General features: G+C 40.6%; 1 protein-coding gene across 1 annotated transcript; it reads left to right on the top strand.

The window, feature by feature from the left end:
• The first annotated feature begins 14,385 nt into the window (after positions 1–14,385).
• LOC120893711 lies at positions 14,386–15,686 on the top strand. The gene has a single exon (XM_040295762.1). The coding sequence runs from the start codon at positions 14,520–14,522 to the stop codon at positions 15,555–15,557; it is 1,038 nt and encodes a 345-aa protein (XP_040151696.1). The 5' UTR covers positions 14,386–14,519; the 3' UTR covers positions 15,558–15,686.
• Positions 15,687–16,640: the final 954 nt, after the last annotated feature.

Below are 16,640 nucleotides of genomic sequence, written 5' to 3'. Positions count from 1 at the left end.
CAAATATTATTGTACAAACGATCAGCGCATTAATTGCAGAGTTTCAGCAATTTTAATAACACTTTAAATATGTCAGCTCAAAGCGATGGAGCGACCAAGGAGACCATTTAGATAAGTGCAGAAATATTAGCAGGAAGCACATCTTAAAGCGGACAAATTCTGTTGAAAACTCACTTGGACGATATTCGTCTAGTGGTTTGGTGGCTCTGGATTCCTCGTCCACAACTTGGGAGACAACTTGCCAAACCTTCCTGCTAGTGCTCCTCGCTGGCTCGCGAGTCTATTGAGATGGAAGGGGGATCGTTCCCTTGTTGAGATTCGAACGGAAAGCGAAAGCCTCAACATTCTATTTAGGAACATTTGAAACAGTTTCAACGTTCTTATTTGATCAATTCTCCAATAAAATTCCCAGTTCTTTTTATCTAGTAGGTTTTTATCACCTATGAAGTGTGGGGTCTGTTTTATTTTATTATTGACTAGTTAAGGCCCGGTAAAATCTACCGGATGTCCTCAAATTAAGAATTATTTTCAAACTCAACACGTTCAGTGGCAACAACCATAACTCAAGGACCTATTTGTTCTAATGCGTTACACCACAAATGTGTTAACCTTGTAACTTCTTGGACAGTTACTGCACTTTGCAGAAACGTTAAATATCGTTGAAGCTACTTTTGAGCCAAGTCACGCAATTTTGTATTTTCGAACTGATACGTTCCATGCCTCTGTTGACACAAATGTATAATTTTTTGATTATTATTTTTTAGTTATCGGCGTGATTTTATGGAAAGCATAGCTAAGTAGTAGCCTCAACAACGCGTTCATTGAATAACGTATTGATGTGCAGTGGATTAAAAAAATTAGGGTGCCGCTACTACATATACAACATGTTTAGATCCAATCCCAATTGCGTACTTAAAAACATACAATTTTTGAAATGCTCACTTCTGCTTCAATCCATTTTGTGTTTTTTGTGCCCATAGATGTAAGATTGAACTATAAAAATATGATATTGCACGTGGTTCGAATTCCATTTCTACTCTTTTTTTCGACTTATGTTTCATATGTTAGGTAATAAGTAATCGATGCATAGAACATATTCAATGTAAATTTTCCCGGTCTTAAATTTCAAAAAGGTCATTTCCAAAAACGCCGTCAAAATTTTATTTTATTATCCTGAAACTGGGTTTGAAGTATTCAATGGAATGGGTATATGAGTATGAGACAATTGTTATTGTTGTGCCAAATATCAGATTTCGACAGTGAACATATCCCCTCAAATAACCATTCCAAATGTGTAGTTCTAATATTCCAATCTATACTGTTATAGAAAAGACTGGTTCAACACTGTTATAGCCTTTCCACATCAATTAACTAAATTCACGTTTACTTGCAAACTACTTTATTTACTCTTGACGACCCACATTTTTCAGATTTTGCTTCTAATTTGACGTGTCCTTGAATATAACGTGGTTGTTCTTAATCAACGGTCTCGTAGTACATTCGTCAACTCGTACGACTTAACAACATGCCCGTCATGGGTTCAATCCCCAAATAGACCGCGCCGCCATACGTAGGACTGACTATTCTGCTATGGGGGGGAATCAATTAGTCACTGAAAGCCTAAGCCCACAAATGGGTACAGGCAGGCCTTGACCGACATCGGTTGTTGAGCCAAAGAAGAAGAAGAAGAAGTTCTTAATCAACACCATAGTACGGTGATAGCATCACATGGTAGATATCGCCATCACTCTTGATAGATACAGTCAGAATCTTTTCAGCCTTCTTGGGCACGCTACAGTAAGCATAGTTTCATTGTGGATCATTCTGCAGTTGATGCTGATCCGGCTAAATGCAGTGTGCACGGTTGTCTCACCTAACGCGCAGTATGTTGCAGCCATGTTGCGCAATGAACCATCTCTCCCTTTAGTGCTTTGTTCCGGATGGACATCCTGAAATAAGTAGTTCTTCCCGCCCGCGAGCAAATCGTTACAAATTTAAATTTTAACTTTCAAGCCATCAACATCCGCCGCTTTCTTGCTCGGAATTTCAGCAAGGCTTTTTAGCATATGGCCGCTTAGGGTCTCTCGGCTACATCTGCCTCTTATTGTCATGCGTTGTCCTTGTCCCGACTCAGCCAATATTGCGGAGTAGTAGATTTGAGGGAGTAGTAGATTTGGGGCGGTCCCGTGGTACTTGGTCGTCAACTCGAACGACTCAATAACATGCCCGTCATGGGTTCAAGCCCATGGACCGTCCCCCCGTAGCAAGGATTGACTATCCGGCTTCGTGGTAATAAATTAAGTCTCGAAAGCCTATACAGGCCGGCATGGCCGCACGTTACGCCAAATAGAAGAAGATTTGAGGGAGTGTACATGTTCGACTTCCTGGGTATAGCCACCCGTTTTACAGGATATTATGACGATGACGACGGTGTAGGTAGTATTCGAGGTGCTTAAGCACCAATAATGAGTATGGTTGGCTTTATTAATGACTGAATGAATTGAAATATCAACCATTTCACAATTAAGCTAATTTGGATAGTTTTCAAACATGTTTTTTTTTTATATTGCCTTGAATATCTTGATTAATAATGGGAAGGGTTATGAGATGGGACACTTTATCATCAGGTGGCTAATTTGCAACTTTAATTATTAAAAAAATCATTATATCCAATACCATATGTTTTCAAATCGGTTTGTGTAAACAAAAAATCTAAGTAACCATTGCCCTCATTTCCCGCAGGATGGCTGTGTGGCATGGAGCAATTCCTTTCGCAGCAACGCGCGTTGCTAAGAGAGCTATGCTCTCACCGCTTTCTCTCTCTCGCTGAATGGTTACTCTCACGTCATTGTGGCGATTTTCGATTTTATATATAGTGAGATAGTTTGTCCGAAATAGATTAAAAATAAAAATTTGCTATGTTTTTGTCGTTTCGCTCTATTCTTTTAGGGTTTCTCTTTAAAAATTCCAACGAAATCCTAAAGATCCTTCATTCTCGTTTGCATGTCTTTTTATTTCTATCTCTCTTCTGTTCTTTTTGCTTTGGCAGGTTTTTTTAAATACCGAAGTTTGGCTGCATACCTTCTACATTCGATTTGATTTTCTATCATTTTGCTTTGGTTTAAAAGATTACGAGACATGCACTTTAGCTGCCACGCCTTATGGATTTCTTCTGAATAACATGGCTTAGGTTCTAGAGTGGCTTTACTTATATTTTTTTATTATTATGCTATTTATATTATTTGTTATGCTATGTCGGTGTTTTCGTTGGCCGATTTTACAATGATTTCCTTAATCAGAGGATATAATAGATAAGTGCCAAAGAACAGTTACAGAACATCATATGGGTGCAACAAATCACAAAACCATAATAACAAAAATAAATGAAATAATACAGGAACACACAGTCACATACACAAATAAATCAAAATTGTTCAAAGAAATAGAAGCAATCGAGGTAAAAGAAACCACGACAGCATACCAGGTAACAAAACAAATTAAAAATTTAATAAAATCTAACAAAATCACATCGAAAAAAAAAACAAAAATATACTGGAATATAGAAACAGAAAAAGCATGGAAAAACAAAAATGAACTTAGAAAAATTTTCAACAATGACAAAAGCACAGAAAATAAAATCAACATGAATAAAGGAATAGCTGAATTTAGAACAAAAAAAAAAGACTTAATAAAATAAAATAAATTGAGGACAAGCTAGAGAAAGTTGATTTCAACAGAGATCCAATAAAACTATATGAATTCTTACAAAAAATGGAAGGGAAATTCAAAAGTAAAACAAAAGCAGGAAACATAATAGAAACTGACAGGAAAGCAGCAAAAAATTTCTTAGACAAACATTTTTTTTAAAATAAAAAAGGAAACAAGAAGCCTTATAGAAACTTTAAACCCAACAAAGATATCATAGATATACATAAATGGAATCGCTTATTAAAAAAGAAAAAAAATACAGCACCAGGTCACGAGGGAGTATCATATGAAATATTAAAGAAAATAAATGAAAAAACAAGACTTGTAATGGTTAATGAAATAAATGAAATGTGGCACAAAGGAATTATAAAAAAAACATTACAAAAAATGAAAATAATAACTTTTCCAAAAGCAAACCAAGATAAAAACAATCCACTGAATTATAGAGGTATAGCTCTTATACCAGCGATTATCAAAATGGCCAATAGTGCAGTGTTGGAAGAAATGAACAGGTATTGGAATATTAATAAAGTAATTCCAGGAACAACATTCGGATTTATCAAAAACAGGTCGATAAACAATTGCACAAATTACATAACGAATCGAATAGGACAAAATAAAAGAGAAGGAAAAGCAACAGGGATAATTTTCTTAGACCTAACGAATGCATATGATAAAGTACGGACAGATATACTTATCTCTAAATTAGAAAAATATCAAACACCAAAAGAAATTATTAGATGGATAGGAGCTTTTTTGAACAACAGAACTATAGAATTAAACACAGAAGATACAATAATCAATAAACTAATATCAGACGGACTTCCTCAAGGAGATGTGCTATCGCCAAGTCTATTGACATGACAAAATAAATAGGTTGGGAATACAAATAATTCAATATGCGGATGATTTTGCAATTATTACACAAAGTCATAGTCATCACATACTACAAACAAAAATGCAGGAGATCATGAAACAGTTTTCAGACATAACAGATGAATTAAAACTAGAAATTAACACAGAAAAAACTAAATTTATGATTTTTGATACGAAAAATAATAATATAAAAATAAGGATAAAAAGGAAAATCAATAGGGAAAGTTGATAACTACAAATACTTAGGATTATGGTTAGATAATAAACTAACATTCAAAAAACAAATAGATGCTATGAAAACAAAAACACAAAAAAGACTAATGACAATAAAAAGAATTTGTAATTATCGCAATAAATTAAATCCTAACAAAACAATACAAATTCACAGAAGTTTTATTAGAAGCAACTTAGAAATAGGAACAGCATCAATAAGAAATGCAAAAAAAGAACTACTGAAACAGTTAGATACAATACAAAATCAATCTCTAAGAAAAGTTACAGGATGTACCAAAACAACTCCTATACCCTCACTAATGGCCATAGCGGCAGAAATTCCTTTAGGCATAAGAGCAAAATACCTCGCGAGCAATGAGCAAGCAAAAGAGATTGCACATTCAAAAATTCACAGAAATCTACGATGTGACACAAACCAAAATCACAACACCAGAAACAACAACAAGCACAAAACATATTACGAAAAATTGTATGAAGAAAACAAAAATATCATAAACAAAATGGATAATATAGTAATAAATGATAACACTAAAAGAGTATCGATAATATCCAATGCCTCGGATAATATAACGAAAAATCAACATACAAACAAACAAATCCTCAAAAAACATTACCAACAAGAAATAGAGTTTTTTAGAAAAACAAACACAATTATTTACACGGATGGAAGCAGAACAGATGACGGTTGTGGTATAGGTATATACATCAAGCCACACAACAACAAAAATATGTACTGGAGTTACAAATATAAATTAAAAAACAACACACCCATTACCTCAGTAGAACTGACTGCAAAAGATAAGGCACTACAAATAGCAGTGGAAAACAACATAATAAATCCTATACTATATACGGACAGTAAAGCGGCTTGCAGCATCATCAAAAGGGAACAATATAACAACAATATAGAGGAAAGTACATACAATATTATTAAAAACAGTTTAAAAATAAATGCACAAATCAGATGGTTACCGGGACATATCGATATCGAAGGTAATGAAAAGGCGGATGCCTTAGCAAAAAAGGGAGTGACGGCAGACAACATTATGGAAAACAAATTAAGAAAATTGACATCAAACTTATGTTCAACAAAGAATGATTTTTGAAACGCAGGAATGGTACACAACGGAAATACAACATAAAGGGAAAAAATTCGCAGAATACCAGAAAGAATTCAAAAGAGATAACTGGCATAAAACGATAAATATCAATGCAAATGAAATAAAGACTACGAATCGGATACTAACAGGACATGACTTCTCCAAATACTGGCTAAAAATACTTAAAATTGAAGAAAATGATATATGCGATGTTTGCCAAGTACAGGAAACGGGCAAACACCAAATATTTTACTGTACAAAATACAACAATGAAAGACAGAAATACCCCAACATCCAAGAAGATCTATTTCGCAAACACTGGAAAAATAATGATGGAAAAATAATAAAGGAAATAATTAGATTCATACAAGACACAAAAATCTCCCTATAATGGAAAAAAAACCGCAAGTTTGAACAGCGCACAAAAACATAGACAACATGATCATATGAACTTTGAAAGACAAATCATAAACACAACATAGAAATGTCAAAACCATCAGCAAGTAAACAACACAAATACAACGGTACCAACATTGGAGAGGTATATGACTCAGGCAGTCGAAAACCTAAGAGCGGTACGTCTTTGAATGTGGCTTTATTAAGCATAGGCTTTATAAAACATAGAAGACTACATCCTGCTCCACAAAAGAAGAAGAAGATGATTTCCTTTTATTTTTTTCTATTATATATATCTTTGGTATGATAATAGTGATTTATGATTTTCGTATGAGTGAATAATTATATCACTATAATATCATGTATTTTTCTGTGAATAAATTACTCTGAGTCCACTATTGTCAATGTGCATGTCAGAGACTTGTCTTATTATGTGAGGAGCAATTGTTATTGATGTGATCGTCAGATCAATAGTTGTGTTTCTTTTTTTGATGAGATCGGGATGAATATACGTGTGTTCTTTTTTATGTATCATAGTGAAATTTTTATCGTATATAATTTTTAGTACGGTATTACTTTTCCCATCATTGGTAATGGTTGCCCCTCTCGACGTGATGGGCATTAAAATCTCCCATCATACATGCTTCTATTTTGCGTAATGTCCTACGCGGACATGCCGTCTACACAGGCTTTCGAGACTTCATCATTAATACATTCTAGTATTTTTAAGCGTTGTGATGAGAAGGGTATCGTTTGATATTTCGTTATTGTCTTTACGGATACGGTTTGTATTGGTGTGCCACACGAACTTTTCCAGCGATCAGTCGTACCACGTTATTTTCTTTGAAGCAGGATCGAAGATATACACAAGCCGCAAATGCATGATCTGATGCATCACCAAATGTATGTATCTCCAGTGGTACTTGATGGCTGATTAATACCGGCATAGCAAATTGGTAGATCCTTGGCATCTTCCACCATGGTTATCCATTATCTCCATTGCTCGTACAGTGAATCGGAAATTTCTGTATCCTAATCAAGGATAATGTATTTAGAAGGTTGATTTTTATCGCTTTTGCTGGGCGACATTGTGAGGGACATCTGTCACTCTCTGCATACAAATTTCATTACCCCGCACCAGCCCTCCCCGATTTTTATACCGGAGCCCCCGGAAGAGATAGTCAAGCCGAGAAATGTCATTTTGCTCTGAACAACTTCACCTTGTCATTTATAACACCTTGATCCTAATCGCTTGAAGAAACGTGTACAGCTTGCATCAGGATCCGTTCATGGATTGTTAGGTAACTGATCAGCCCAAGTGGATCGTACGTTCTCATGACCGCACTTAACACCTCTCGTTTCGCAAGCTTCTTATCGTTTCCGATTTCTGATGATATTCCTTTTAAGTTAGTCTTATAGCCGAAACTGTCTGCAACCGTATCCCATTGCACACCGAGGATTTTCTCCACGTTCGATTGCTTCTCATCCATCGATAAAGGTTCAGGACGTTGTTGTCAACGCTCTTCTGAAATAATGTACATAAAATCCTTATTGTTTGTAATGAAATTCATTATGTGAAATCCTACGTTCTGATGTACTTCGATCACTTGTTGAACAGTATTGACAGTATCTTCCTACGAAAAGAAGCTATCCAAATAATCGCCACCGTAATGTTGACGGATTATTGATTCCACTGCTAACGGGTGCCTTTTTTCGTGTTCAATTGGCGTTAGCTTTCACACTGCTTCTAGACGACCCAAAAAATTTTCTGCGACAATTTTTTGCAAAACTTTCTATCTGTCAAACCGTCCTTGTTTTAGCACGAATGTATGGCTTACTTTGATCGTAATGTCGCGAAAAAACGAGCGTTGCCTTTCTGTGAAAATTTCACAAACCCGCGACAATCACGGTATGATACTCATCAAAAGTTTTATTTCCTGACTTCATCAACGTAGGCTTTCGACTTAGTTGCTTCTCCATACTTTTCAACCGAGTTAAAGTGTTGTAGGTAAAATTGTATTTATTGAAGCAAAAACGATATGCGACTTGTCGCTACAAAAGTACAGGAAAGAAGAAGTTCAATGAATCAAGATTAACGGCATGACTGCCAACCTAAAAGAGAGAAATGCGTTCCCAATGAACAAAGTCCAAATGTCAAAGTGACATCCGAATAAGCAATAGTTAAGCAGAGGTTGCTCACTTTAACACCCCCACTCAACCGATGCACCTTGCCAAACCTATGGCTAAACAGTTTCGCTGAAACGTTGCAGTCGGTAGTCCCTTTGTCAGCATATCTGCCTGCTGGTTCGCTGTCGGGATATACTTGAGGACAATCTGTCTATCCTTCACCAAGTCTTTCAAGAAGAACAGCTTAACATCAACATGTTTCAGCCTTCCCAGTCCCTTGGGGTCTTTCACGATGCTCATCGCTGACTGGTTATCTTCGAAATAGGTCACTGGAAAATCCACCTTGCAGCCAAGGTCATGAAGCAGACGCGACATCCACACCCCATGACGAACAGCAACACATAGAGCCGTCAATTCAGCTTCCGTCGAAGACAGCGCCACGGTTTGCTGTTTCCGGGTGATCCAGGCCACGGTCGATCCGAACATTTTGAAAACGCTTCCGCTCACTGATCGTCTATCGTTGGGGTCATTGGCCCAATCTGCATCCGAATACACCTCCAGCGGTTTTCCTCTGCCTCTGCGATACACGAGCCCCACATCTAGAGATCCTTGTATGTAGCGAAGGATTCTCTTGAGATGTGTCCAATGCTCGTCCGTTGGACAACTCTGATACTGACTGAAGAAGTTCACTGCAGCGGCCAGATCAGGTCTTGTCGTCTGAGCTGCATACATCAGACAACCTACTAATTCACGATAGGGTTGCGACGTACGTTTATCCTCGTCACCTTTCATCAGCTTTAGACGATACTCGATAGGTGTCGAACAAGGTTTACATGTCTCCATCTTGAACCGTCGCAAGACATCTTGAAGATAATGGCGCTGGTGAATCTGCATCACACCTTGTTCCCTATCGTAGCTTATGTTCATTCCAAGAAAGCACTTCACCTCACCAATATCTTTCATCTCGAACTCGTTTGATAGGCATCTTTTCACACAAACCACATCCTCTAAAGTTGAACCCACGATCACGAGGTCATCCACGTACAACACGATGATAACAATGCCGTTTTTCGTTGATCTTATGTAAAGGCACTGGTCGTTTAGACTCCGTCTAAAACCCAAACGTCCATGAACAAAATCGTCAAACCGATCATTCCATGCTTTAGATGCCTGCTTAAGATCGTACAGAGATTTATGTAAACGGCACACAAGATCTCCGTCAGTCTGGAAACCCTCGGGCTGTGTCATGAAAATCTCCTCCGTTAACGTGCCGTTCAAGAAGGCAGTTCGAACATCCATCTGATGCACTATCATCTTTGCTTCATTAGCATAAGCCAAGACCATGCGCAGAGTATCCAATTTAGCAACCGGAGAATATGTTTCATTGTAATCGAAACCGTAACGCTGGCTAAAACCTCTAGCCACTAAGCGAGCTTTATAACGACAAGGTTGGTTATCCATGCTCCGCTTCATTGCAAACACCCATTTGCATGAAATAGGTGTCCTATTCTCCGGTAGCTTTACTAACTCCCATGTCTTATTCCTTTCCAAGGACTGCATCTCTTCAGCAACAGCCTTTTTCCATTCGTTCCAATCATCGCGCTGACGAGCTTCTGCTAGTGAGGTCGGTAAATTCTCAACATAATTTGTGGCATTCAATGCGTATGCTGCATATTCCACCGCATAGTCTTTGTGCCACACAGGAACCGTCCGTTGCCGTTTTGAAGTTTCATCATCAGGAACCACTTCAACATCAGAATTCAGGCTAGGAGCCGTGTCATACCCTTCCGCAGATTCGATGTCATGGTCATTGTTACTTGCTTCATCGTCTAACTCAACATCATCTGATGAACCTTCTCTATTCATTGGTGTCAAAAAGAAATCGTCGTGTGACATATCTTCAACTGCTTCTGAAGTAATATGACAGCCTTCCAAAAATACAACATCACGCACGTGCACAATTTCATGCTGCTCCGGGTTCCAAACCCTATACCCATTCACAGAGTATCCTACTAAAACTCCTTTCCAAGCCTTGGCATCCAGCTTAGCACGTTGTTCTTTCGGAATGTGAACGTACACATCACATCCAAAAATTCTGAGCTTTGTCAAATCAGGTTTCTTACCTTCCCATCTTTCGTATGGAGTCTTGTTGTCATCGATCGCATTCGTGGGGCTGCGATTGAGAAGGTATGCAGCCGTTTGAATGGCTTGCCCCCAAAAGGTGCTTTTGCTTTTGCTGAGGTGTATGTGGAACTGTCCACTCCACAACGATACCACTCTGCTTCAGGAATTGCTCAAACTGCTTGCTTCGGTATTCACCGCCATTGTCACAACGTAAACGGCTGATCCGTTGACCAAACTTTGCGGTAACAATAGCCTCGTACTCACAAAAACGCTTGAACACCTCATCCTTTGACTGAATCAGAAAAACCATACAAAAATGGCTCCAGTCGTCTACGAAAGACACGAAGTATTTCACACCACCGTTACCAACTGGAGTAACTGGACCACAAACATCCGAATGAATGAGCTCTAACACTCGCGACGATCGTTTTTCATTACGCGATGGAAACGGATTCCGTGTTTGCTTCCCGGTTAAACAAGACTCGCACACCACAACATTTTTGTCGGTACATTTCACTTTCAGCCCAGAAACCATTTCATTCCGAATCAATTGCTCAATACTGCGCACGTTTAAGTGACCAAGACGCTTATGCCATAATTCCAGCTCTTTAGACACTCGACCTGTCGTCATCATCGAATATTCACCACGCTTCACATAACTAAAATCTAGTTGATATAATTTTCCAACCCGTGAACCACACGCGACAATTTCCAAACCACGATAAATCTGTACCGCTCCGTTTGCATATACCACTTTCATACCAGCAGCATCGACACGCATTACTGAGAAAAGATTACAACGCAAATCAGGCACATATAAAACATTTCGCACCACGCACTCAATTTGCTTTCCGAACACATTGCTGATGATCTTCACGTTTCCAGAATATTCCGCACGAATCGTCACATCATCCTTAGCAATCGCAATTTCAATCGGATTTTCCAATAGCCACATTTCATCGAAAAACTCTTTGTTATTCACCAGATGATCGGAACAGCCCGAATCTATATACCACTCCATTTTGTTAAAGCATCCCGCATTTACACCAACAAAACTAACACTTGCTTCACCGACGTGTGCCTTCGATGTATTGGTGTCACTTTGCCTTTTGTTCGGACACTCAGATAACTTATGTCCGATAACCTTGCAGCCAAAACACCTAACCTTACTTTTCTGCTGCCAATTTGGCCTCGTGCCAGAGAATGCAGCTTCATTTTCCGATGCGCGAAGATCTACACTCTTTCTTTTTGTTTCTTCGTCAAGCAACCTACATTTAACAAATTCGATGGACAGACTCTCCTCGGGCATTGTTTCCAATGCTGTTACAACGGTCGAATATGACGATCCGAGCGTAACTAACAAATGGCAAACCACATCAAGCTCTTCCAGCACAGCACCAGTAGCCCGATATTCCCGCACTAGTTTATCAAACTTTAAAAATGCTGCTGAAGTGTTCCGCCCTCGAAACGAAGAGTAAGCATTTGTCGCTTCAAATGCATGCGACTTGCAATGCTGCGTCGCTCGAACACACGCCGAAGAGCATCCCATACGTCCTTTGGAGTTTTCTGGTCCTGAATGTACTCCAATTGCGAGTCGTGTATTCTCGATACAAGTAATGATTTGCATCGCCGATCTAACTTGGCCCGCGCTTCACGGTTCCGCTCCTTTTCCCTAGCTATCGCCTCACTATCTCCCGCCTCGTCCTTCAGCACCTCTAGCCCATCCGCGTTCGTATTAATGCACTCTAACAGCTCATGCTCCTCCAAGAGAATTGTCATGCGATACTTCCATGCGGTATAATTTGTGCCGTCAAACAGCGGGAGAAAATGACGATCGTTCTTTTCTTGCTCCATCACAATTTCGATTATTCACTTTCCCTTTGTTCAAAAACGTGCTGGGCCCATAACCTAAAATTGTATTTATTGAAGCAAAAACGATATGCGACTTGTCGCTACAAAAGTACAGGAAAGAAGAAGTTCAATGAATCAAGATTAACGGCATGACTGCCAACCTAAAAGAGAGAAATGCGTTCCCAATGAACAAAGTCCAAATGTCAAAGTGACATCCGAATAAGCAATAGTTAAGCAGAGGTTGCTCACTTTAACAGTAGGAACTGTTCGGAAATTGCGGATCGTTACTTTTCCACAATAGTCCAATTGATGGTGATTCATTATTGGATTTCTTGACACGTTATTTTCATTATTATGCGGTTGATTCCATTGCCTTTGAGCTGGATTGCGTTGTTCGTTTTCTCTGTTTCTCGATTTCTCGGTTCTGGACGGTTGTTTCACCCTGTTGTGGGCAGCCGTGCCGACCCCTGGACTTACCGTGGCAGTTGCGCTGCCACCGGTCAACGTCCAGGAGGACGACAGTGTGTCACGCACACTGTCGCACACATTAAGCGCAAGGCTCAGTGTGTGCCGAGCGCCGCACGATTAGAGTGTGTTAGCGAGCCGATCGAGCAGGAGCTCTCGGCAGGGACGCTCGGTGCGGCTGGTGCGCAGCCGCCGCACTTGTTATTTTAAAGTGTATGTTTTGTGTCATTTATGTTCTATTTATTATTATACGTTATAAGTGTTTGAATAAAGCAAAAGTATCAAACACAACACTCCCGGCTGATGGTTTCGCGAATCTTGTATTCCTACTCTTATAATGGTTTTTGCGATAGGTTTCAACCATTCATTGAGATCTTTCAAAATAACTATTTGGTCGCCGTTCTCTTCATTATATTCTGCCCATTGGTACTGAAATGTCATCGGCAGTTTTTCAACGATCTAGTTAACCGATCGCGGATCGTTTAAATATTCGACATGGGTTAAATTAGTCACGTTAATTACCAGATTTTGCACGAATTCTGAAAGTTACGAAATCTGCTAAAGGGGCCCTTTTCGTTGTAAGTTCGTAGGCGGAAATTTCAGCCCGTCAGCTGTTTGCATTGTATAGCAGTTTTCGAGCAGCTATCTAAGTGGGTATAATATACAGGTGGGCATATCCCAAGGTGTATGAATTTAGAATGCAAATTTTTTATCACTTCTGCTTCTGAATGAAGATTTTAAGAGTGTTTTGTGTATTCGTCAAGCCTCCAGAAAGCTTGTTTGAACAAAAGTTTTCACCCATCCTGTCAAAAAGAGATATTCAAATTTGGTTATAAAAACATGCTATGAGACCACCTGAACTACATACACTTTGATTCTAGATTCCACCACGTGATCTCTTTAATGTACCTTGGGATAAATGTAAACACCACTTTGTTTTGCCATTTTTCGAGCAGGTACTCGAATCTAATTCTAGCTTTGAGGCTAGAATAATCTAGACTGAAAATTGCACGCTAGTTTTGTGTGTGGTTTTGTATGGAGTGTTTACATGATTTCAGCCTCCAACTGTCAAACTCCATACAAAAAACTGACTAGAATCGTGAAGGGCCCCAATGTCTGTAAACTTGGACTTTCTAAATATCCTTAAGAAGATCCTTATATAGAAGATCCCGCAAATTTCATTCGATCGCTCGATGATAGCCGCAACGTATGCTTCGCAATTTCCGAACTTTTTTATTGTTCGAAATTGATGGATTTGTCATTATCATATTAAATAATAAATATTAAGACATGATCAATATGCTCATCCACGCCTATTAAAACAGGTGTGAAACAAAAATTCTGCTTGGGTTTGAGATAAATAGGCGTTACGCATATCGCTAACGTAACGTAGAGGCTCCGCGCCTTACTATGACCATACATTTATGCTACACACTGTAGCAGTAATCTGTCAGTCGGGTATTACCACAGTATAGTTGCTGTTGTTCATTCTCCGACGCACAATAGCCACAGTTCACCACTACTCTTTGCACGCGTCTGTTGCTCTTCAATTTTCAATCAACAATTGAATCTGTGACCATCAACCTTTGAAAACAAAGCAAAGCGTGTCGCTTCGTGAACGGTGAAATTACAGTGATAATGGATATCGTGCATCCGTTCGGTGTTCCCCGCGTGGGAGGCCAGTCGTCCAGCAGCCAGCCCTATTACCCCGGGGCTCCCCTTTTTCCCGCACACACCTACAACGCCAATAGGAGCAGTACGAACGGCGGCACGGCCGGCAGCATCTTCGGAGGAGGCATATCATCCGGCCAAACCACCCACAACACCATGGCAAACGAAATGATGGACACCGTCCCCGTCCTCATAGGCACACCCAACACCACCACCTCCTCCTCCCTTGCCGCCAACAACCAACTCCAACTGAAACCGGTTCTCGGTAAGCTGAATAGAAAAGCGGCCAAGGGAGGAGGAAGTCAGTGGTGCAAGCTGGCCCATCGGGCGCAACCAATGAGCGCATTCGACGCGCTGTGCAATCTTTGCGGCGCGAACAGCTCGGAATTCACCGTCCGCACCAACGGGCACGAGACGATGGTGCAAACCATCTTCAACGCGATGCAGTACCAAGCGGTGGCACCGAACGAATTCCTCGCCAAGGAAAAGGTGTCCGAGGAGGTGCTGCGTGACATTTACTTGCCGCGGCTGGCAGCCCCCCAGGAACAATCGGAGACGGGTGCGACGATGGATACGTCCACGCAAAATAGTATGGAGGCAGAGGAGGACCCGGCGGACGCTAACACAACACTGCTGTTGGCGCAGAACCTGGTCTCGTTTGCGCTGTACAAACTGTTTGCCAAATGGAACGTGCAGCCAAAGCCGACAAAGGTGAAGGAACAACCATCGAAAAATGGTGTGATCAGGTGCCGGGAGCAACTGCCGGTCAATCCAACCAGCCACCATCCGGCGACGCTACTGTCGATCATGGTAACACCCGTATCGTTTGAGGATGTCGGCGAAACCGTCGTGAGTCCGGTACGGACGAACTTTGTGGCCCGGGTGACGGTGGGCGAACAATCGTTCACTGGCACGGGGCAATCGAAAAAGGTGGCCCGTAAGATGGCAGCAGCGGAAGCGTGCAAGGCACTGTTTGGCGTAAACTACGGCGTTCTTCAGGGTTAGAGGGTGACCAATCATTGATGAAGCATAATGAACTGTTTTGCCGCAAAAAGTATGCGCGCACTGTTATTCGTTGAACAGCGAAGTAAAACAAAAGTGGAATTGAATTTGAATAAAACTGAACTACGCCCAACAAAAGCTGTTTCAGAAAGTGTACTTAAAACAGGAGCAGACTTGCAAAACAAAAAGAAAGAAAGTAAGGCAAATTGGCGAAATATGCGTAACATTCATGGGCGACGCCCGACATTGGCGTCAGGCAGATACGATGATTTTTTATCCAGTGCTTTTAAAACTTTCAAACCAACAGTAGATCACTTGTTCTGGAACGCTCCTGGGGTTTGCTGAATTATCTCTTTTTCGTTATACATTTTTAAGAGTTTGCCCCCAGCTTTATTACAATGTGTAGTGTGTCTGATATCCTTCATTCTAGTTGCTCTCGCCCACGGATACAAAGTCCTGCTCGCCGTATCACGGAACGGGAAGTACACTACTGGTGAAATGTGTTTTATAGCAGGGAGTGAAGCATGCCGCTGTAAAGAGGTCCTGCAGGAGATCCAATGGTGAATGCAAAGCGCATTCTAACATGTTGCAAGTTGTTGGTGCCCAAAAAACAAAGTACAATGTCTCCAACGAAAGACAATCAAACAAAATTGATTTTTACGGTTTTTTGGCAATCATTGCGAATGAAATATCGTGATGCTTCGTATTAAGGACTAGTGATGTGCTGTATGGAGCGCACCCACGACTCCGATCCGACTCCGACTATTGTTAGTCCGATTCCGACTCCGGCAAAAAGGCACCACTAGATCCGCCCGGAGTAGGAGTCATCCGGAGTCGCCCGGAGTCGTCCGGAGTCGTCTGGAGTCGTTCGGAGTCGTCTGGAGTCGTCTGGAGTTGCCCGGAGTCGTCCGGAGTCGACCGGAGTCGTTCGGAGTCGTACGGAGTCGGAGTCGTTCGGAGTCGTCCGGAGTCGTACGGAGTCGGAGTCGTTTGGAGTCGTCTGCTGTCGTTTGGAGTCGTCTGCAGTCGTTTGGAGTCGTCTGGAGTCGTCCGGAGTCGTTCAGAGTCCGGAGTTGCCCGGAGTCG

The sequence above is a fragment of the Anopheles arabiensis genome, chromosome 2 (genome assembly GCF_016920715.1).
Source record: "Anopheles arabiensis isolate DONGOLA chromosome 2, AaraD3, whole genome shotgun sequence".
NCBI classification, from domain to species: Eukaryota; Metazoa; Arthropoda; class Insecta; order Diptera; family Culicidae; genus Anopheles; species Anopheles arabiensis.
The sequence above is the reverse complement of the archived record's forward strand: the minus strand, read 5'-3'. Positions and strand labels throughout refer to the sequence as shown.